Source organism: Physeter macrocephalus, chromosome 5 (genome assembly GCF_002837175.3).
Source record: "Physeter macrocephalus isolate SW-GA chromosome 5, ASM283717v5, whole genome shotgun sequence".
In the NCBI taxonomy this organism is placed as follows: Eukaryota; Metazoa; Chordata; class Mammalia; order Artiodactyla; family Physeteridae; genus Physeter; species Physeter macrocephalus.
The window spans coordinates 99,834,710-99,856,738 of NC_041218.1; the positions used below are offsets into that span (position 1 = coordinate 99,834,710).

General features: G+C 59.4%; 2 protein-coding genes across 4 annotated transcripts in view; one reads left to right on the forward strand and one right to left on the reverse strand.

Annotated features, from left to right (window-relative positions):
• The first annotated feature begins 645 nt into the window (after positions 1 to 645).
• Positions 646 to 10,283, forward strand: YKT6 (YKT6 v-SNARE homolog). The gene is made up of 7 exons (XM_007124942.4): positions 646 to 1,423; positions 3,882 to 3,964; positions 5,155 to 5,255; positions 6,316 to 6,420; positions 6,713 to 6,778; positions 9,062 to 9,163; positions 9,996 to 10,283. The coding sequence occupies exons 1-7, from the start codon at positions 1,320 to 1,322 to the stop codon at positions 10,029 to 10,031; spliced, it is 597 nt and encodes a 198-aa protein (XP_007125004.1). The 5' UTR covers positions 646 to 1,319; the 3' UTR covers positions 10,032 to 10,283.
• Positions 10,284 to 14,043: 3,760 nt separating this feature from the next.
• CAMK2B (calcium/calmodulin dependent protein kinase II beta) overlaps positions 14,044 to 22,029 on the reverse strand; it is a 43,738-nt gene continuing 35,752 nt past the window's right edge. For 2 of the 3 annotated variants that reach the window (XM_055085109.1, XM_055085108.1), the window contains 4 exons: positions 16,742 to 16,817; positions 16,543 to 16,637; positions 16,116 to 16,350; positions 14,044 to 15,896 (listed from right to left, as the gene is read on the reverse strand). In XM_055085109.1, coding sequence (XP_054941084.1) covers positions 16,118 to 16,350; positions 16,543 to 16,637; positions 16,742 to 16,817 — 404 coding nt within the window. In that variant the 3' untranslated portion in view covers positions 14,044 to 15,896; positions 16,116 to 16,117. Of the gene's footprint in view, positions 15,897 to 16,115; positions 16,351 to 16,542; positions 16,638 to 16,741; positions 16,818 to 21,796; positions 21,911 to 22,029 lie in introns of all 3 variants that reach the window. The other variant, XM_055085107.1, reaches the window with a different exon arrangement.

The window sequence follows — 22,029 nt, forward strand, 5'->3', positions numbered from 1 at the left end:
GGTTGCCAAATGGCCGGTGGGGTGCCACCAGCATCTAGTTGGTAAAAGGCCTGAGATGTTGCCTGCAATGCACGGACAGCCGCCAACAACAAAGAATTATCCAATCCGAAATATCAATAGTGACAAGGTTGAGACACCCTGATTTAGGGTAATGCTTAGAGTGATGCTGTTGGTTTTTCAAATATTACCATCTCTTTCCCACCATTTCAGATCTGGTTGCTTCTAGCATGATAATTGTGTAACCTTTCTGCCAACTTCCAAACACCAAGGTCCCTTCACCTCTGTCCTGCAAGATGCTTTCGGATAACATACCATTTAACAAACAAGACGCATGAAAGATGCACTACTCTTAAGGGAACTGAGCCTCATTCATCCCCATCCATTGAAAAAGCATTATTCCAACATCTCAAGCAAAATGAGGTTTTCCAAGTCACGGTAAGCCAGGCTGCTCCCTCAGTTTGGAGATGAATTTCTGCCCCTTTTGAGGTGAAGTGGCTCTGCTACTCTGTGAGGTCAGCAGTTTGGCTCCCAAATCACTGGTTAGACATCTGGTTTCCCAGGTGGTGGACAGGCCCAGGAGCCCTCACCACTGCGGGCTTGCGCTGAAGGAACCTGTGTGACCAGGGACTTGCTCCCAGGCAGGCGGGAGGAAGGCGTGGGAATGGCAAGAGAGGACTCAATCAGATGAAAGTGAGAGGCATGCCTTCACCTCCCGGCAGGTCCCTGCCCTTCACTCAGAAAGGAGATATGATTCACAGAACACTTTCCAGGGACAGCAGTTCGCCCAGAAATCAAAGTCCCTCGTGTGGGGTTTACAAAGCCCTGGCGTGTGGGTGGGGCTCGGTCTCACCGTTCGGAGGGAGGACAGCGCCGGGAGACACAGGCGACCCTACAGGACTCAGAACGGACCGGGAGGAAGCGAGGGGACCCTGGGAGAACTCAGGACGGCCAGGGAGAAAAGGACAGGCCCCCGCAGACAGAAGGACGGCGGGGGAAGGCTAAAGACTTACTAGCAGCGAGCCGCGCGGCCTACGAAAGCCCGGGAGGCGGGGACCGACCTCAAGCGCACGCGCAACACTCTGCCCCGCCCCCTCGCCCATGCTTCCGGCTGCTCCTTTCTGCATCCGGGGCACGACAACCCTGCTTTAGGCCTCGGGCGGCGGCCCCTGACCGGAGCCGGAAGTGGACCCAGAGCCAGGTGGAGGCAGCCGGCGGCCGACCCGTCATTAGCCGGTGGTGGTCTCGAGGGGCGGCGCCGAGCTGCTCCCTGCGAGCCGGTCCCGCGGCCAGGCGGGTAGCCGGCCCGAGGGCGCGGCGCCATGAGGCTGTACAGTCTCAGCGTCCTGTACAAAGGCGATGCCAAGGCGGTGCTGCTCAAAGCCGCGTACGACGTGTCCTCTTTCAGCTTCTTCCAGAGATCCAGGTAGGCGGGCCCAGGCGGGCGGCGCCCGGGCGGGGATGCCCGGGGTCGGGGTTGGAGACGGCCCCGGAATCGGGGAAGGGCCGGGGCTCGGCCTCCCGCAGCGGAGCCGGCGGTGGCCTCTTCCTCGGCCTGCGGACTGTGCCTCTGAAGAATCATGTTTTTTTCGATCGCAAAAAGTCTTATCTCATCGTAGGACGTAATGCTGTAATCAGGGTTTTTCCAGATTTCTGTCGTATAATAATTAATGGGGGGCTTTGAAAAAGTGCAGATTCCCCAGGTTCACGTCCAGTGGAGGCCCAGCGATCTGTATTTTAAACCAGCAACGCCCACTTAGTGATGCCGACCTAGGAAGCTTACGTGCCACACCTTAAGAGCCACGTTTGTGTTATCTGGTGGGGCTTTCCAGCAATTCCGTATGAGAGATATTGGTATGCTGTCCCATCTTATGGGTGAAGTCACTGAGGTCCCAGGAGATGGATACCAAACCAGCCAGGACTCCAGCGCAAATCGTACGCTCTTTATGGTTGGCGTTTAGTGGTACAGAAGGGTTCTACGGTGAAGATTTGGAAGGAAGCGTGGATTTGTAGGGCTTACAAGCTTTTGAACATTCGTGAGGCACTTTAATGCAATCAGGTGTGTATTAGAATTACCACAGACACTTCCAGCCTGTTCGTGGGAGGGATGGGGGTGACTCAGGCACAAAAGGAGAAGGACCCTACAGAGTCTGGGTCTGTGGTCATCCAGTCTCCGGGTCGGGGGGAATCTGCAGTCTGGATTCTGTTTTCGCTGCTTCAGTGCGGCTGTTTTGTTCTTGATGAGAGTGGCTTACTGGCAGGATCTCAAACAATTCCTCTTGTTATTTTGTCAAAACTTTCTGCTTCTTTCTGGGTCCTTCTTGGTACTTCTTAGCTTTCTTTATCATGACCTCTGGTCTCTGTTCTGTGTCGCTTCTTTTCTGTGATCGAACTGTGGGAGCTAACTTGGCTAATTCTGATTCTTTCACTTTTTCTTTTTCCCCTCCCCACGTATACTGAAGATCCTCAGAGATTTCACTGTAGGACTTGCACCTCACTGGTTTGCGATACCCAGACCAGTTTCAGATGATTAACACAACTGCGATAGTGTAGGGACATCTCTACCAGTGCCTCTTAAAATAACATGTAGTCCAGCCGAGCTCATTGTTTTTCTCATAAGTCCTCTTCTCTTCCATCCTGCCTGCCTCATGATTTTCAGAACCCAAGCCTCAAACCTTCAAAGGGTTTTCCAGCTTTTCTGGCCCTTGTGTGCAGACTCTCACAATGAATGCAGTTCTCCATTTGTCTAATTATAGTCCTACTCTAAGTTCTGTCTCTTTTTAGCTTTACTGCAGGGACTTCCTTATTTTCAGACTTTTCTCTAAGGGATCATTTTGATCCTATCACTCTCTCAAGATAATAATAACAAGTAATACTGTGCGCCAGACATCGTGCTAAGTGCTCATTTAATCATCGCAGCAAATCTCAATTTATAGATGAAGCCTGGTGCAGTAAGTACCTTGCCCCGGAGGACATACGTCTCATAAGTGGTGGAGCTGGGATCCCAGCCAGGGAAGTCCACTCCCTAGTCGGGAGTCCTCACTCATCTGTGTCGCTCTCCGTGCGGTTTCAGAAGTATCCACATCTGCTGGGGCTAACTGTGGATTCCACAAGTCAAGGCCCTGCGCTGACGGCCCTTTACATGGCATTCCCAGTCGGAGGCTTCTTGTTAACTCCGCTTCCTCCAGCTGGACCGTTGTCACCTGGGACCCTGCCATTCTGGCCACATCTCTCTGTTGGGCCCGTGAGCCTCCTCCTACCTCTCAGCCTCTGTGCGAGCCATTTTCCGTTTCCTTGTCTTGGCTGAGCTCTTGCCCTGCCTTCCTTCCAGAGTGCCCCGGGCTCGTACGGTGATTTGCCCCAGCAGACCGGAGGCCTTGTTCTCTGCCAGAGCCAGCAGTCACTGCAGACGTGTGTCGCATTGCCGGGTTCAGCCAGTGGCAGCTGCCATAACTGACTGTGCATCCGCCGAACAGTTTTTGCCACTTATGTTATTCTGTCACAGATTTTACTTGTCCCCGCTTCTCAGAAGTTAGTGGAGCCTTGAAAACAGGAGCTGGCTTTTGCTTCTCCACTGTGCCCCAAATCATACACTGACCAAAATGTTAAATTAAGTATAACCTGTAGAAAGTTCCCTGGAAGTCTGGAAGTGGTTTGTTTGAGCAAGCTAGGTAGCACGCAGATGTGGTTTGAATGGTCTTGGTGATTTCTAATTACCTGTGTTTGTGATCATTGACAGGGTGTTTATTATTTCTTCCTAAGGTTGGGAGGGAAAGGAATGAAACCAAGAAGCAGTGTCTCCTTAGTGTATACGCTCAGAGGTCCCTTTCCACTGTGTTGGGGACAAGGTGACAGGAACAGGTAATATGTGTTGTGTTTCTTAGCGTTCAGGAATTCATGACCTTCACAAGTCAGCTGATTGTGGAGCGCTCCTCGAAAGGCAGCAGAGCTTCTGTCAAGGAACAAGGTAAGAGGACCTTCTACCTTGTGAGTGTGTGCTGGCCTGGCTGCCCCACCTCAGGCAGCTCGGAGCTCGATCAACAGGAGTGGTTGCCGCGTGATGAAGAGGGCTACCAGGACCCCACTCCTCTACTAGCTGCTCTCTTCCCTCCTCCTCATTTTCCTGTTACACAAAATTCTATGCCCACTGTTGGCGTGGAAGTTGCCTGGTTAAAATCACCCCCAAAAGCTTGGACTCGCTTGAGATTAGGGTCCGCCTCTCGGAGCAGTAAGCGGCCTTCCTGCTGTGTCCTCTTTCCCCTCTGGAGTTGTAGACATCTCAGGAAAGGATTTCCACCCAGCCCTGTGGAGGTAATACTGTATTCTGTGCTGCTTACATTTTTGCCCAGGAATCTGGAAACTCATTATTTTTTCCTCTTGACCTTAGTTTTTTCTTCTTCATGATTCAGGTTTCCTGTAAAAATTTTTAGACATTTATTTTAGAGGCATTTGATGGGCTGTGTCATCTCTGAATCCTTTTAAAGTGACAAAAATTAATTTCAGAGATTGTGACTATTTTGCAGAAGCCCTTGTATAGACTGTACCTTTTGATAATTTGATGACTTCAGCACATGCTTGAGACCCCAGCCAGCTGTGGCTAATTTTTTTCTGGATGGGCTTTGTCTCTTCCTCCCATCCTGCCCCGTCCCCACCAAGGCCCACCACAGAGTGGAGCAGGCTAGGTTGCTGTAATGAGGAAGGCTGAGGCCCTGACAGGTGATTTCTAAGAAAGTGGAGGCTGCTTGGCTTGGCCAAGGTTCCATCAGCTTGGGAGCGAAGCAGAGCAGAGCCCCAGAGGGCTGCAGCTTCCCAAGATACAGGCGAGCCTGACCGAGAGCTCAAGGATGTGACTTGGACATGCACCTGGGGCCCTGTTGCCTGGGATGTTTCTGCACCACTGGTGCTCCGTTAGACCCCTGGCTTTGCACGCTGGGCCTCGGGGCATTCACTTGCCCTGCAGCAGGTGGCGGGCCGTGCTGCCATCAGAAGTACACACGCCGTCCTATGTGCAGGGCCTGACCATAAACCTCACTCAGAGCCGCTTCGTTGGCCCAGGAGGCAGGAGCCCAGCACCGTAACACTCTGACTGGTTTTGGTGGTGAGAAAGTCTAAAGCCTTCACATCACCCTCTGTGTGTCTGGCCTCTTGTCTCCCTAGAATATCTGTGCCATGTCTACGTGAGAAACGACAGTCTGGCGGGAGTGGTCATTGCTGACAGTGAATACCCATCCCGGGTGGCGTTTACCTTGCTGGAGAAGGTGTGTCTGCAGCTCGGCTGCACTGTACTTGGACAGACGAGTGTGGACTGGGGCCGGGCGTGACGACAGGGCCCAGGCGGAAGGGGCAAAATAGTGTGTCCAAGATCAACCTGTTCTCAGCTTTTCTCCTCACCCTAGACCAAGAGAGAGTCTGGGAGCCTTCCCAGTCCCGTCTGTCCCACCCCACCGAACCCCCGCCCCTGCCGATTTCTGCTTCTCACCCTGCTAGTGTCCCTGGTGCTGCCTTGACTCTTCTTGTTGGCCACAGAGTCACAGCATCTCTCCTTCCGGGAGGGGGCCCTCGGCTCAGCTCCGGCTGTGCTCTTGCCCCCGTCACTCCTCTTGCTGGCTCTCTTCCTGCCTCTGCCCTCAAAGTCATGACTTTCATTTCTTTCTGAGCCACACTAGACTGCGTGCTCTGCCCCGTGACCCACCTCCCCTCCTCCCCTCCTCCCCTCCTCCCCTCCTCCCCTCCTCCCCTCTTCCCCTCTTCTGCTCTGACAGGCCCGTCGGGCACACACTGGGCCCCTCCCCACCTCTGTGCCTCTGCTCGAGGAGTCCCCCTGCTGGCCCATCGTGCAGTACAGCAGCTTCTCTCCCCGCTGTGGGGCTAGCGCCGCCACGTTCTTCAGTGTGTTTGTGTGGTGCTAATGATAAACTCCTCAAAGGCCCTGGCCTCACATCCCCCAAAACACTCATACACTTATAAGCACATGAAATCTGGTGGCTGCTTAAACTCAAGGGACCTAATTACCTTTCTGAAGTATTGTTTTGGAAAATTAGAGGGCCAATATCCTTTGTTCTGGAAATTCGTAACCTGATAAAAGTGGAAATCTGTAGTTTGAAATTCTAATACTTCTGTCATTCACCCGATGAGGTTCATATCAGGCTAGGCACCCTCAGTTTTTAATTCCCAGAATACTGAGGAAGGAGGAACTTGAGCTTAGATTTTCCCCTTGCCATTAGCCGCCATCCTCTGCCCTCCTCCCTGGGTCCTCTCTTTCGGATGTGAGCACAGCAGAGGGGGGAGGGCGTGTTGGTGAGCCCCTCTGTCCTGCAGGTACTAGACGAATTCTCCAAGCGGGTCGACAGGATAGACTGGCCAGTTGGATCCCCCGATACCATCCAGTACACAGGCCTGGACGGTCACCTCAGTAGATACCAGGTAGGGTGTAAAGACTGTGTACCAAAACTGCGTGAAACAGAAGAGCCGGCGGCTCTGGTGGCTGTGGCTCTGGGTGATGTGGATGTTGATGTCCTTTTGAAAAACGCAGGGACCCACATTAAGACCTGGAACCCGAGCTCCTAGGCAGGCTTTTGCTTCTCTATCATGTGGTTAAACAACAGCCTGTGGTTTTTAACTTCTGAAAGTGTGTCCAGCTCACTTGGTTTTGAGCCCCGTTTTCCAGGCGGCCACTCCAGTCCTGACATGGTTTTTATTTTTGGTTCTTTCCTAGAACCCCCGAGAAGCTGACCCCATGACTAAAGTGCAGGCTGAGCTAGATGAGACCAAAATCATCCTGGTAAGTAAGTAAGTAGGAGAGCCAGTTCCCAAGCTGAGGGGCAGAAGGATTTGCCAGTCGTCAAGCCCGCGCCGCCGACACTTGTTTTAGTCATAGGCGAAGCACTTTTCTGAAAGTGGTGTTGGCCCACCTGTCCCCGTGCATCAGAGGCCTCAAAGCCACACTCACTCAGACAACGCCAGCAGGGTCCCTCCTGCGCCCCGTCTTGGTGAACGGCACCCGTTGTTTGAGGGACCCAGCATATTCCCGTCCCCACGCCCTGTCTGGGTGGTTACTGGGTCCGGGGTGTCTGAGTTCTGTGGTCCCGCCTCTGCGGTGCGTGCCTTAGCTTGAGCCACTGCCCGGCGGGCGCCTCCCTTTCAGGGTCTGAGTCTTGGCGCCGACTGAGGCTCACCCGCTCTGACTAAATACAGGCCCAGAGTTGTCAGAATCAGGCCTGTTTTAGAAGAGCGGGAACCCTGCATTTTTAGCTGAAATCTCCTGGTTTGTAATTGCTGCTTCAACTTTTTTTTAAAACTCTGAGCTACCTTTGGCCCTCGATCAGCACTGGCTTTGATTCTTGGGGCCTCCGCCTCTGACTGGCCCCCTGGCTTCCTGCCTCCCTGCAGTCTGTCCACTACACAGTAGCTGTTGATCTGTCACTCTTCTGCCTGAAGTCCTTGAGCAGCTCCCAAGTCAGCTCCAGGATAAAGTGCAGGCTCCCTGACGTGGTCTCGTACCCTGGGCCCTCCCTCCCTTTCCTGCCTGCCTCCTGCACGGGTGCCCCGCACTCAGGCCACCAGGGTACTCGGAGGCTGTACAGGCCCTTTCCGAATGTCGCTGCGTTGTCACTGCACGTTTACGTGAAGCCTGACTCGTGTGCGAGCTCCCAGGACTGGGAGCTTATCCTGATCTTTATGCCCCTGCTCACAGAACAACGCCCGGCTTAGGCTTAGGGCGAGGGCTTAGCCAGTGCCCGGCAATTAATGGACGCCTAAGTAGATGGATATAAAACCCAGGAAAGGGGACTTCCCTGGCCGTCCAGTGGTTAGGGCTCCGCACTTCCACTGCGGGGACACAGGTTCGATCCCTGGTCAGGAAACTAAGATCCCGCAAGCTGCGCGGCACAGCCCCCCGCAAAATTAAAATAAAACCCAGAAAAGGTGCCCAGACAAATCCTACCCCAAATATAAAACTCCTACCGACGCTGGCTCAGCTTTCATGCACATCTGCATCTCCTGGGGTTGGACTCAGGTCTGGGGCAGGGACCCAGCAGGCTGTGTTAAAGAGCCTCCCAGGGGCTCCAAGCCTAGGTCTTCTAAACCATGCCTTGGATAACGTTTGGGGGCTTTGGAATGAAAGTTAGATACGACAGTTTTCGGGCACTTCTCTGTCTTTTGTGACGTTTCTCCACGTTTCCTAACCGAGCCCTGTCTCTGCCTTCTGCTGCTTCAGAACCTGCGCACGTGAGCACCACAGAGCCGGGGGACACACACTCTCTGTCTTTCCTTCTCTTTCCACTGCCCGGAGCAGACGGGTCCTGGACACCTAGCCCATTCTGGCTGCAGTGATAAAATCTGGATTACTGGTTATGCTGCCTTTTATCCCATTCACGTCTTGAGCCAGTTAACTTTTTCTGGTGGAAATCTGAGTTGCTCGGCTGTGTGTAGAGATAAAGCACATCTTTGCTCACTCCTCATTCTGTGCCGTTTCACATGTGCAAAGCTAGGTTCGTGCCACTCGCTCTGAAGAGGCCTCTGAGGGCCTTGCAGCTGCCCTAGCAATGGCCATCTGGGGTGGGAGTGAGTGGGCCACTTCCTGATGGTCCTGGCAGCGGGGCTGGGGGCTCTTCTGAGGGCCTCCATCCCTTTACCCGTTCGGAAAGGGTCTGTCTGCACTGCCTAAGTGCAGAGATGCTCTCGCAGAATTGACAGTAATGCGGTTTTGACACAGTTCCCCTGGGGGAACAGGAAGCGTTCTGTGCAGTAGGAATGTGTGTGTATGAATACAGGTGTAGGCGATCCCTCCTGGACGGTGGCTGTTGAGCCTGTGCTGTGGAGGATTTGGGGCAAGTGCTTTATGTCCCAGTTGGAACCTTCTAGATTCTCCAGGAAGGTCACTAGGTCCTGTTTCCTCCACAGGTCTGGGACACTGTGTCTTGATGCAGTGTCCCAGATATGGGGGAGGGGCCCAAAGGAAGTGCTTTCCTATGACCGAGCTTCACGGGGCGGGGGGTGGGGGGCTGGCGTCTACTCACTTTGTGAACAGAGCAAAGTGTTCTTTTCTGTTTTTCTTCTTGTCCAGCACAACACCATGGAGTCTTTGTTAGAGCGAGGCGAGAAGCTAGATGACCTGGTGTCCAAATCCGAAGTGCTGGGAGTACAGTCTAAAGCCTTCTATAAAACGGTGAGTGCGGCCCGGCCGCTCGCGAGCACCCCTTCCCGAGAGCAGTGGCCGCGTGCTCACCGCTAAACAAGTCTTCCTTGGGACGTTCAGTAACGTGGCCGGTCGGTGGCGGCAGGTTCACTGGGGCACTGTGGGAGCCTAGGCGAGCAGGGGCCTTGCCCCCCCCCACGCCTCCGGGCTCCCCCCACCCCAGGAGGCTGGAAGGGTGGGCCCCGCATCTCTGCTGTCTGCCAAGGAGCAGCAGTGCTCCGCCTTCCCAGAGAGTTTCTTATGTTCCTAGTTAGCCTCCCTTCAGCCGAAGGATTTCAGTTTGAACAGCGGGGCGCTGCGTTTACTTGGTCCATCCACACACACGTTTGCTCTCACGTGTGCCTTGGGGGGCAATGCCAGTGGGGCTAGGGGGCATCTGCGAACAGGAGGCGGGAGGGAAGGTAACGGAGGCCCCACAAACCAAGTGTGAACCTCTCCGTTCTCTGAAGACATCCTCAGTAAGAAACACCCCTGTGGGTTAAGACAGCTTTATGGGGAGACGGGTTCGGAGCAGAGGAAGAGACTCAGCCGACCCGACTTACGTTCCTGTTCTTTGTACTTGGCTTAACAACAGGAAGTTTACTTCCTTACTGATAGCGTTAACGGAAGGCGGACAAAATAACTTCAGGGGTATGAACTGCTCCTGGACAGCTTCGCTCCAGGCGTCGCGGACGGGCCGGTTCTCTCTCTCTCTCTCCTTGCGATTCCCGGAGCCCCCGGTAAAGCCGCCCAGTCCCCGCGGAGCCCCCAGTGCTATGTGTGCCGAGGTCCACCTCTTCAGCTCTTCTTTGTCTCTTTCCAGGCCCGGAAGCAGAACTCGTGCTGTGCGATCATGTGACAGCAGCCGGCAGAGGCCCCTGCGCTGGAACGCCGCCGTCACTCACATTGGAACTGCAGACCCCAGGGAGCAGACCCGCCATGGAACGACCCGAGTGGGACAGACTCAACTTTGGCTTTGGAGCTCGTGGGAGGAACCGAAGGGTGGAAGGGACCTGGGGGTGGGGAACGTTCAGATTCACATGTCTAGTAATTTGAGGCCCCCTAAACGTGTATTTTGGGGCCGAATGGAACCATAAAGCTCAGTGACTCCTGTAGATGCTGCAGGGCTCGTTTCTAACCCCCTGGGAAGGACGTGTGCAAGGCCCACGGGGGGGTCAGAGCCGGCTCTTTGTTGACCTTCAGTACACCTTTGGGTTTTATCTGTACGCTAGCTGTGTTAACACTCCGGTGAGTGGGGTGCCCTGACTACAGGGCTGGGGCGGGACAGACAGCCGCTGTGGGCGTGGGGGGCGCCGATGGGGGCCCGGACCAGCGCGTCCACGTCGGGAGGAGACAGCCACTGGGCTTCACAAGTTCTGAGACCTTGTTTGCGCTCCTCCTGAGACTGACTTTCTGCAGTGCCCGTCCAGCGAGTTCCACAGAGATGCCTTGGAAGTGGGGGAGGGGCGCCTGCCCAGACTTGCGGTCTGGCTTTGAACATCTGGATCATAGCAGGGTGTGCTGTGGGCTCTCATGAACAGGTTTCACTTGCCTTTCTGGTGACAAGACTGTCCTGACAATCACCTGGGACTTAACACATGTCTTAGCAAGTGACCTTTACTGTGGCCACCGTTACCAGGCACCACGAGAAGGTGCCAGCCAGCCCGGGGGCAACCAGCACCCCACTTACGGTCTGAGCCTTCCACACTCCAGCCCAGCCCCCTGCAGAAGCACCGCTGAGCCCGCACCCGCTGCCCCCAGCAGCACGAGGCCCACAGCTCTGAGGCCCAACCCTGGAAACAGACATGCAGAGCAGCCCAGGCAGTGGCGCCGGGGGCTCTGGGCCCTTCTCAGCCTCTCTGGTCCCTCAGGCCCTACTGCCATGTTCCAGACTGCCTCCTGGGGCCCTGCTGCGCTTCTTGAGGACACAAGCTCAGCATGCCCCTGCGGGACTCAGTCTCCGTGGAGGCCCCTGCTGGGGTGGCGTCAACCAGCGCGGTCTCATCCCTGGGTGTCCTTCCCTGCGCCCTCTGTTCTTGCCCTAACTGGGAGGTCCCGCTGTCCTGACAGGAAGTGCCAGCGGCCGCGAGTTTCCCCGCTTGGGCCAGAAGGTGGGATCTGCGTGGCTTCCGAGGACCCCACCCGAAGAGATTTTCCTGCCAGCTGCCCTTTTTCTCTAAAAGCAGCCGTGACCTCCCCTTAGGAACGATTGAGCTTTGTCTGACTGACTCTCCTCCCACTTTGGAGGATACTGGGGAGGAACTGGGGGTGGGGCTGGCCGAGACCCCCCATCCGGCATTTCCCCAGCTCCTCTTGTATTCTAATGTGAAATCGTTTGGCAAAGTGTATTTTAATAACTGCCGCCTAACTTTTTCTCTCTGTATTCTGTTTGAAAGGTTCCTATCTGGATAAAGTTGACTTTTGAAATTCCAAAATAGTCCTGTGCTTTGTTGGCGCCCCAGGGACCCCTTTCCGCGGGAGCCCTGCCCCTCCGCGCTGTGCGCCTGCAGAGCGTGGGGTCCCCCGTCTCCTGGGGCAGTTCCTGTTGGCGGAGACAGCATCTCCCTTAACCCCCATCCCCTGCTCCCCTCCCCACCAGGCCCAAGCGGTCATCTCCCCTCAGACTTTTCTAGCAGGAAGTGGGTGACGGAGCCGCAGAGCAGAGAGAAGCCCTGCTCTGAACCCTGTGACCTGGTCCTCACTACGCCTGGGAAACCTGCCTGGGAGGCTGCCTCACAGCCACAGAGCCGGGGCCACGCAGACGGGAACTCCTCCAGAGCGGGGTGTCTTTGCTGGGGTGTGGGAGCTCCCTGTGCTCCCCGCATCCTTGCAGGCCTGGGACTGTCGTCCTAGTTGAGGGAATGTCCTCGGCAGCTGGTCATCAGACGGTCTGCAAACACTTCTCAGTCTGTTTCTTTGCTGGCCTGGAGCCTGTTTGCAGCCTTACTTCTGACCATCGGAATAGGGAGCAGCGTGGGCATCTCCAGCTTTTCCTGCTCAGAGGACCCGCCGGGGCGGGGGGTAACCCGTGGTGCAGGGTGCTTTGCCCAAAGCAGGTGCTTTTCAGAGTGACAAGTGAAAGGCCCTCTCACCGATCTCCCTGTGCTCTCCTGCCAGCCCTGCTCTGGGTTCCGGAGTCCTGGCACGCCTCAGGGTTCAGAATCCGCAGTGGGCGGGGGTGGGGGGAGGCGGTGGCGGGTGCCCGGAGGGAGGCCTGGCCTGGAAAGCCTCCTCGGATTACAGCTGATAGGTGAGTGGAGCCCTAGATACTGCGGGCGGCGGGGACAGACTCCACTCACGGGCTCTGTCCTAGATTCTCTGTGCCCTGCTCTCGGATCCTCCGAGGTGCTCCCCGTGCAGCCCTCCCTCCTGCCTGCACACCTGAGAGCCCCTGCCGGGTACCGGCCACGGGGCCGACAAGCTGGCCTCGAGGGCCTCCTGGCCCATATGAAGGTGCCTGCAACCAGATGCCGAGGCTGGAGGAGGAGGCCCGTTCTGTCCCAGTGGACAGGACTGAGCTGGCCCAAAGCGGCAGCCGTCTCATCAGAAGTCACTTGGACCCCCTGGGTGGGCACGTTTGGTGTATCAGATTGTTTTGAAGCCTGTATTTCTGTGCTGAGTAAGTTCGAGGCGTAAGGTACAGACAGGCAGAGGGCCTGGGGACCAGGCGTGCAGGCGAGGCTGCCCATCTCCACAGGAGCGTGCCTCTGGGGTACCAGCAGGGCTGCCCAGGGTCTGCCTGGGAGCGAGGTGGGCCAAGAGGTCTGCGGGAGGGACAGCAGAGCACGGGCAGGCCCCAGCAGCCCTCGCCCGGCGGGGCCTGTGTGTGCGGCCACGAGGGCAGATGTCCGGAGGGCCAGGTGACCATGCATCCATGTGTCCATGCAGCGGTGTGGTCATGCGGCCTCGTGGTCAGACAGCAGCGGGGCCGGGCTGCCATGCAGCTCTGTGGTCAGGCGATCAGACAGGCCAGGCAGCCACGTGGCCAGCGCTCACGCAGCCACACGGGCCGAGGGTGAGTGTTCCCGAGGGAGGCCCAGCAGGCTTTTGTGTCCCCTGCTGTAGGGGTGCCAGGGGCAGCCAGGTGACGCGTCCCTCCGTGCTGGGGCCGAGCTGCAGAGGGAAGGCCTGGTGGGGACCGCCTGGCTGTGCCGACCCTGGGCCCTCGCTCCCTCCCTCCCTCCCGTCAGTCTGGGACCATCTGGGAGCCTCTGTACCTGGCATCCCTCTGTCCCCCTGGTCTCTGCTCTGGGCTCTTGCTGTTCGGGCCTCCCTGCAGAGCCTCTCCGGGCCCCGTAGTCATCGCCAGCTCTGTCCTCTGCATCTCAGCAGCCACTGCTCTTCTGCTCCTGACGTCGGTGTCTTGACATCCACGCTGGCCTGTGTGCTGTCTACATGCCGTCTACACAACTCAGCGTGAGGGCCCACAGAAGCAGCCGGGGTTGGCCTTGGGCACCGCGTGTTCCAATCAACGTGCATGAGGAACAGACGGGTGGACGGAGAGATAGGCCAGGGCAGCAGGCCTTGGTCCTGCGGCCCTTCCCACGTAGATCCGCTCTCCCAGCCTCATCTTCAGAGTCCACTAGGGTGACGGGAGAGGTTGGGGGCGTGGGGACTCAGGGGGCTGTCCAGGGCTGACAGCGGCCTGAGGGGAACCAGAGGTTGGGGTGGGGACAGCTGGCAGAGCTTGACCTGCAGCGGCGCGGAGGGGCCCCCACCTGGGCGTGCCGTCCACCGAGACGGGCTCGGGAACGTCTGGCCTAGGGTTTCTGCAGCCTGGCCAGCCCGGGGCCCACACAGCGGAGAAGGGACCTGCCGTGAGGTGAGGGGTCGGCACGGTCCTGGCATAGAGCACGTGGATGCACTTGAAGCAGTTTGTCCTGTTTTCCTTTTATTTGCAGTTTCCCGAGACAGAACAAAATAATAATTTTGTACACTTACAAGGCTCAGAAAGAAAAGACAATGAAACTCAGCAAAAAGAGAGAAGAGGAAAGGCCGGCCAGCACCGCAGGCAGCCGACCCTCTGCAGGGCGGGCTGGCCGACGTTGCCACACCGCGGACATCTAGCTAGAAGAGCGGGTGTGGCTTGCTCATGAGGGGTCATGCAAAAGAACTATCCCCCAGAAACAAAATCCCCAAATTATCCCAGACAGGCAGCTCCATGGAGAGAAGGGGGAGAGGAGGGGAGGAGGCCCCAGGAGGCAAGGTTGGCCGGGCCACACACTGTCCACGGCGGGCCCTGCCGCTGCCCGAGGCCCAGGGAGCCTGGCAGATGTTTACCCCACATCCATGGGTGGGGACAGCTGTCCTGAGCACAGCCACGGACGGGCAGGTGAGCGTCCACTCAGAGTGTCTGTCGATGGACAGTCCCCTTGGAGACCAGCATCCTGTGTCCTGTTCCCCACTCCGGGCCCCTCCCTTGGCTTGATTGCGGGGGAAGATAAAGAAAATCCGTGTTGAAAACAACATGAGTTGAAGAGGGCAGGTACTGGGGCAGGGGGTCCTGCACCTCTGCGATCACGGCCCCTGCACCCCCCCAACCGCGGCCCGGCGGGCCAGCTCAGACCCACTCGCACACCCAGATGACGGCCCTTGGCTCTCTTTGCCGCCCCCTGGCCACGTGGCCCATCCTGGAGGCTCGCCACAGTGCCCGCCAGCACACAGGGGGACCCCAGGTGAGCCCAGCCCGCCTTCTCCCAACCCCGGGGGTCCCTGTCACACGCAGCCCCGTGCGGCCCTCCGCTCCCTGCTGCCCTGGGCCCAGACTCCGAAAGCGCAGCTTCCTTCAGCAAACACCTGCCTGGACTCTGCCTCGGCCTGGGAGCCGAAGGCACCCACCCGCCTCTGACCCCTCTCTCCTTCCTGCCCCACACCCACACGGGGGGAGGGGGGAGGGGGCAAAGAGGGAGAGGTGCCTGAACAGAAGGGAGGCCAGCCCCGGGGTCCCCTGCACACTGGGCCGCAGCCAGCAGCGTCCTCTCGGCATGTCTCTTGCCAGGCGTGAGGTCTGAAAGTAAGGGGTGACCCCCCTGCATCCTCTGCCCGACCCAGTGCACCTCCCTGGCCCCAACAGGGCCAGAGCTGGAGCCCTGGGCCCGCGGGGCCTTCTCCGAGGGCTCTGCATCCTCCCGAGGGGCTGGCCCAGCCTCTGCACTGCTCACCCATGCCAGGGACACCGGGAGCTCGCACCTGCACCTCCTCGGGGAGGAGAGGAGGGAAGGGAAGCAGGAGGGAGGACAGCCATGCTCAGCCCCCCCCCAGCCCCTCCCAGACGACACCTGACACTCCTGACAAGGAGCCATGCGCAGCAGGGAGGATGCAGACGCGTGGGGGTGGGCGCCACCTAGCAAACACCGTTCCTTGGGTGGCAGGCCCCTACGGACAAGTTCACTGCCCCGTCTGGTCCCCAGAGGAGGCCAGGAGCAGACGGACACGTGGAGCTTGGGAGGGGAGCGGCCAGAAGGTTCGAAGCCCCACAAACGCCAGGGCTTTTTACAGCTTTTTCCCTTGTTTCGTTTTTTTTCCGTTTCATCCGACATCAATTTTGTGTGTGCGGTTGTCGTCTTGTTTTTAAAAAGAAATCACATCTGGTCTTGGTTTTCTGCAGACACAGGCACCAGGGGAGGAATGAGGCAGACACAAACATGCGACAGGCAGGCCGTGCGCCCGAGGGCAGCTGGGCTCCAAACACCGAGTCTGTCCCGTGAAACCAGCCGCAGCAGCTCTGAAACGGGGCGGGCCGAGGGCGGGCAAGTCAGCGGCGGGCGGCCGCTCTCCGTCTGACACGGGTTTGGTGTCTGCAAGGTGGGCGCCTGCGGCGCCGCCCGGCGAGGAGCCTGGAGGCCCTGACCCGGCGCCCCCGCCGCCCTAACACCACGCTGGCCTCCCCACCGCTCTCCGCAGCCCCGCCCGGGCGGCGCTCTCCTCCCCCAAGGGCGCTCACCTTCACTGCAGCGGGGCCACGGGCGCCCCCGAGCAGTGGAAGTGCACGTTCTGCCACTTGCCATCTCGGCGGTGCCACACGCGGGTCTCCTCGGACTGGCTGGTGCGGGGCCGGCCCTGCCCGTCGACGTACTGCGTGAGGCGGATGTAGGCGATGCACGCGGCGTCCTCGCCGATGACGTGCACGTGCGGGTTCAGGATCGTTGTGTGGATCGGCTTGCTGTTCTTGGCGAGCACTGTGGGCGAGCAGGGGCTTGGCACCGCCCCCGGCGCCACTCCGCCGGCCCAGCCCCCTACGAGTGCCGGCGCGGCCACCCCTCCCCCTCCCGGTGGGGCGAGGACGAGACAGGGCTTCCCTGGGCGCCCGGCTGGGGACCCGTGGGCTCCCCGGGGGTGCCGCCCTCTTCCTGCCGCCGCCCCGCACTCACAGTTCTCGAAGTAGAATCTGTGGAAGTCCATCCCTTCAACCAGGTTGCCCAGGGCTTCGGGCTCAAACGAGGTCAGGCCTGGGTCGCAGATTTTCCTGGGGGGCAGACCCAGGTGAGGAGGGGCCCCTCAGAACCCGCCCCTTCCGTCCACCCCCTCGCACCCCGCGGCCCCAGGATGGGCCCAGGAGCCCTGACTCACGCATAGGCCTCAAAGTCACCGTTGTTGACGGCCTCGATGAGCTGCTCCGTGATCTTGATGATCTCCTGCTTCCGCGCTGTGGGGGACAGCCGCCCAGTGACCCGTGCGCCACCCCCCTGCCGCTCCCGGGGGGGCCCGCGCCGGGCCCCGCGCCGCCCAGTCACCCGTGCGCCACCCCCCTGCAGCCCCGGGGGGGTCCCGCGCAGAGCGCCGCCCACCACCACCCCCCGTCCCCGCCCCTGCCCCTCCCCCTCCAGGAGGGACCCCGAGGCTGCCCGGCTCAGACTGCTCCCTTCAGGGCCACCAACGGGGTCCCCATTTCCAAGTCCAACAAGCCTCTGTCTTACTTGTCTTAAATACAACATCCCTGAAAGACAGAAATACTCCATCCAGAGTACAAAAGGTCTGGAAGAGGCAGGAAGGGGAAGCCAAGCCTGCCATGTCCCAGTCCCTCCGGCTGTATCCCCTGGGCCTCGGCAGCTGCAGCACTGTGACCAGCCTTCCCAGCTCCTGCCCCCCCACACACAACGGACATTGCTCTCCTAGTCCTTCTTGGGGAGGCCGCTGTCTAATAAGGGCGGGCTCACAAAGCAGGCAGGGGACTGAAGACTGCAGGGCCAGGCCTCGGTGCAAAGGCCAGGGAGCCGGGCCCAGGGGAAGGCAGAGCGCGGGCCTCACTGCCTTCTCTCCCTGGAAGGCCGCAGGCTGCCGCCTGGCCTTCCACCTCTTCCAGCCTCCACCTGTTTGCAGTCCTGGGCCCCCAGGTCAGTCCTCCGGCATCACCCTTCCATCCTGCACCCTCCACCTGAGGCCCTGGGCCGGCAGCCTTCTCCGGGTTCCTGCCCACTTGACCTCTGGTCCTAGACAAACCCAGTCCCCCGGGTGCTTGCCTGGGGGCTCCTTTATCTCTTTAACTACCATTTATTTTCAGGCAAGACATTTTAAACACAGGGAAGAAGCAGAAAGAATAATATAGCCCACAGCCTGCTGATTCAAATCGGAACCATCTTCATATTTGCTTTAGATTTCTTTTCAAGAAATAAAACCTTCCAGATAAAGATGCAGATGCCTGTGTTCCCCTGAATCTTGTTCTTCACTCACTCTCCCCAGAGAAGAACCGCCTGAGTGAGGTGCTTAACCACTTCTGTGCAGATATAGAAACACCCAAAGGCACACAGGAAACACACACGAGTGTGCACACAGGCACCGACGCATCCACACGTGGTGATTTCTTAAAGCAGTGATAACGTGCCAGTGATAAAACTCAGACCCAAGAAGGCCACCGAAAGCACGATCCCAGGAGCTCTGTCCCACAGTTCCCTCCCCCGTCGCGGCCACACCAGCTGCGCATGTCTGCGCGCTCCCAGCATGGGTACTCGTGTCCCCCCTGCTCCCAGCGGCACATGGGGACCCCAGACTCTCTGCACGGCCACTCCTGTGGGACGGGCATCCCCACAACCAGGCCTAGTGATGCACATCTGTAGGTCTCCAGTCTTCAGCTGCCAGAGCAGCCGGGACCAGCACACGCATGAGGTGATCTGCGGGCTACATTCCCAGAGCGCGGGTTGCCAGCTCCAAAAGGGCGCAGTTAGCATTTTGAAGCATGTGCCCACGGCCCTCCCATCAGCACCTTCAGCTGTCTGGGCGCTCACTTTCCCAGGCACCCAGGTAGGAAGCAGACAGAGTCCACGGTAGAAGATGCTGCCTGCTGCGTGCGAGCCCAGGCGTGCCCGTGTCTGAGCTGGGAGCCTGGGTCATGCCGCACAGGCTCTGGACAGTGGCTGCAGGGTGAGCTCCATGACACCCGAGGGTGTCATGGTTGAGTGCATGCATGAGCATACGTGTGTGTGTGTGTGCGCACCTTCGTGCACACGTGCACAGGTGAGAGTGTGGGCACGTGGGCTTGCGTGTGTGTGTGTGTGTAGTGTGTGTGTGTGCACACACCAACCCGCAAGCACGCCTGGGCTTCCGCTATATAAAAGAGACGCTCTCTCTGGACCTGGCAGCGCTTCTGCTGGAGTCCTGTTTCTGATCCTCACCGAACTCCGCGTCTGGACTATAGCAGGGTTTGGGCTTAAGGCTGTCTCTGCAGAACCCGAGCCCCACCTTGTCTGGTCAGCCCTGGAAGCTGGCCTCCAGGAGGCGGGCTGTGGGCCCAGCTGCCCTGATGCCCCATGTCCACCCGCAGACCTCTGTCCCAACGCAGACACTGTGCAGGCCGGCCTCTGTCCTCACCCTCTGGATATTTCACACCTCCACCCACACACCGCCCCCTCCCTCGCCCATCCCATCACACTTTGTCTCCCCTCTCAGGGCTTCCCCCGCAGCCTGCCCACCTCTCCACCTTCTGCCTGGGCGTTTCCCAATTCTGGGCAACCCTCTCTCCTCTGGTGGATCCTCCTCCTCCACCCCCATCCCCAGTTCACCTGTCACCTCTGCGGAGATGGCCTCGAGCTTCAGGCTCTGATCTCCACCCAGCGCAGCCTACCTCCCCCACCAGACCCCGCCCAGAGGGCCGGGCCCCTGCCACTTCCGTCCCTGCCCAGGGTGGCCTGTCACCCGGGACCTCGCCACCTCCCGCCTGTGGCACCAGGTCCAGCCCCTGCTCAGGAGCCCCCGCCTCCCACCTGCGATTTACTCTGTCAGCTCCGGGCCGTCCTGCTGATCTCGCAAAGGGGACGTCTACACACCCTGACACCCCGACACTTTTCAACCCCCCTTCTTCACAGACGTCGTGAGCCGCCCCTGCCCCACGTGAGCCCTCAGCCAACAGCCTTGCAGCTGGAATTGAGTGACTCTTTTTCTGTTTTGTTTCCCGTGCGCTCTGATTTTACAGTCACCCTACTGCACTATGGTGGGCCGAATCTTCCACTTAATGAAGTACTATTGAGTGTTTTTAAACAAAGCGTAATTAAAAATGGAGTCAGTGTAAAGAGAAAGAATTAAGTAAATAGAAACCTAGGGTCACAGCACACATTGCAAAGTCTGAAGTTTAGGAAACAGCCACCACGTCCGTTCTGCAGATGGGAAAGCTGAGGCCACACGAGCCCGGTCACAGCCCAGGAGTGGGCTGGACGCTCCTGACCCTCGGAGGGGCTGCCGCCCACGTCTAACCCCACGCTGCGGAGCAATCCTTCCTCCCCCAGTGGCATGCTGCGCGAAGGGACTCCTGGGGGCGGGGGTGAGGCTTGTTATTGAGGACAAGCCTCCCCCACCAGGCAACTCCGGGGACGGAGCTGAGGTCTGGCTTGAAGTGAAGTCCCCATGTCCCCCTCCGGCTCTCCTGGGGTGAGCTAACAGGCCAGGGAGGCCCGGCCACCGGCAAAAGGTCCAGGGGGGACCCCAGTGACCCCAGGTTGACCCCAAGCCCTGTCCCTCGGCAGATGCAGGGGCACCAGGATGCCCCCAGCCACCCCAGGGAGGCAGCTGCACAGGATCAGCCTGGATTGTGCGTAATCCCCGATCATGGAGAACACGGCCCCGGCCAGTGGGCACCGACCCCATTTACACACTGAGACAGCTGGCGGGAACGTTCCCGGGAAAGGAGGCTACCCACAACCCAGCCCAGGGGTGGCCCTCTGCAGCCCGGGCCTCGGTGCCGGGAGGGGCCGAACCCTGGTCCCAGAGCTGGAGCGGGGGCACCCCGGCTCTGGCACTCACGCACTCAGCCCACCGAGGGCCATATCTCACCCCACAACTGCCCCTCAGAAGTCCCTTCTCCGGGCCGGCCCCACCCACGTTCCTTCACCCGAGGACCCTCACACAGGCCTATGGAGCTGGGATGCTGGGAACTCCGGGTGAGAGGAGGGTGCACATCCAGGCACGAGGACCCCTCTCCCTGAGGGAGACTGATGGGGGGCCCCCCGGCCCTCGGTGCCCCCCAGGACTTTGCATCTGCCCCTCCCCTGCACCCTGCAGGCCCGGCCACCCCCTCCATTCAGTGCTGGTCACAGCACCTTCTGTGGCCGCACCTCCTGGAGTCAAGCTCAGGACAGACCCCGAAAGGGGCAAGCCAGTGCTGTGGGCCCCCCGGGTCAGCCTGGGGTGCTCAGCACCCGTGGCATGCCCTGTCCTCAGAGGTCCCCACCCGGCCTGCGCACGTTCCCAGGCTGGGTCACAGCCCTGGGCCGAGGTCACGCTGCAGGTGGCCCCCTTGGGCAAAACCCTCCGCATCTCCTCCCCTCAGCGTTCTCATCTGTGAGAGGAGGGGCCGCAAGGATCCCAGAGATGAGGACGTGGAGGCCTCTAAACTCGGATGAGACGCCGCGCAAATGGGGAAGGGGATCTGCCCGCTCCCACAGGCTCCGCTGTGCGCCCACCCACAAGAGCCTGTTCCCTCACCTCGGACACTCTCTCCACTCCCCTCAGCCAAGCCCGGATTCAGGCCACGGTTTTCAGGCCTCCGAGCCTCCCCGACTGCTCCCAGGGCCTCCCTCCCCCTCTCCCTCCTCTCGCCCGGCGCCGGCGCCCAGGCTGGCCCGCAGCAGGTTGGCGGGGGTCAGCACCCTCCTGGTCCGGCACTCACCCAGCCTCTGCCCTGCCATGCCCGGCCCCCGGCCCCGCAGCCTCTCCTCTGAGAGCCCGGTGTCTCCCCGGAGGTGGGGATGGCTGCCGCCCTGGGGTGTCATCCATCCCTGTAAGCGATACTGGCGGGCGGGCGGCAGACGGGCTGCGGCGGCTCCTCCCTGCCTGGGGAGGTGGCCCAGCCCAGCGCCCGCCCGGCCGGGCCCCCACCCCTAGCATCACCAGCGGGGGCGTAACCCCAGGCACCACCGGCGGGCACTGTCCCAGCCTCGCTGCGGAAGAAACCCGCAGACTGCAGACCCTGGGAGCGTGTGGCTCTAGATCACGGGAACCTGCTTCCTGGTTCTCTTCCCACACGTGCATGTCTTTAGCCAAACAGCAGCTCCGTGTGGAATTCCCTGCACCCCACGTCCCCCTACCCGCGAGCCAGCCCCTTCCCAGAGCCAGGGGGCGGCGCACCGCAGCCAGGGGTCTCCACACCCCTGTGAGCCCCCAGGAGCAGCCAGCAGGGCCACTCAAGGTGCTACTTACACAGGGTGGGTGGGGAGCCTGGGAGAGCCGGAGGAGGGCAGGGTGGGGGGCCCTGGGCTTCTGGGGTCCCCGAACCCCTCCTCACCGTGTTCAGGATGTCAGAGATCCTGAGGGCTGGGGCGGAACAGATGAGACGTGAACACGAGAAACACGAGGCAGGCGGGAAACACACAGAAGACAAAACCTATGAGCTGATGAGCCAAAGCCAGAGAGAGTCGGGGGACGGGGGGGGT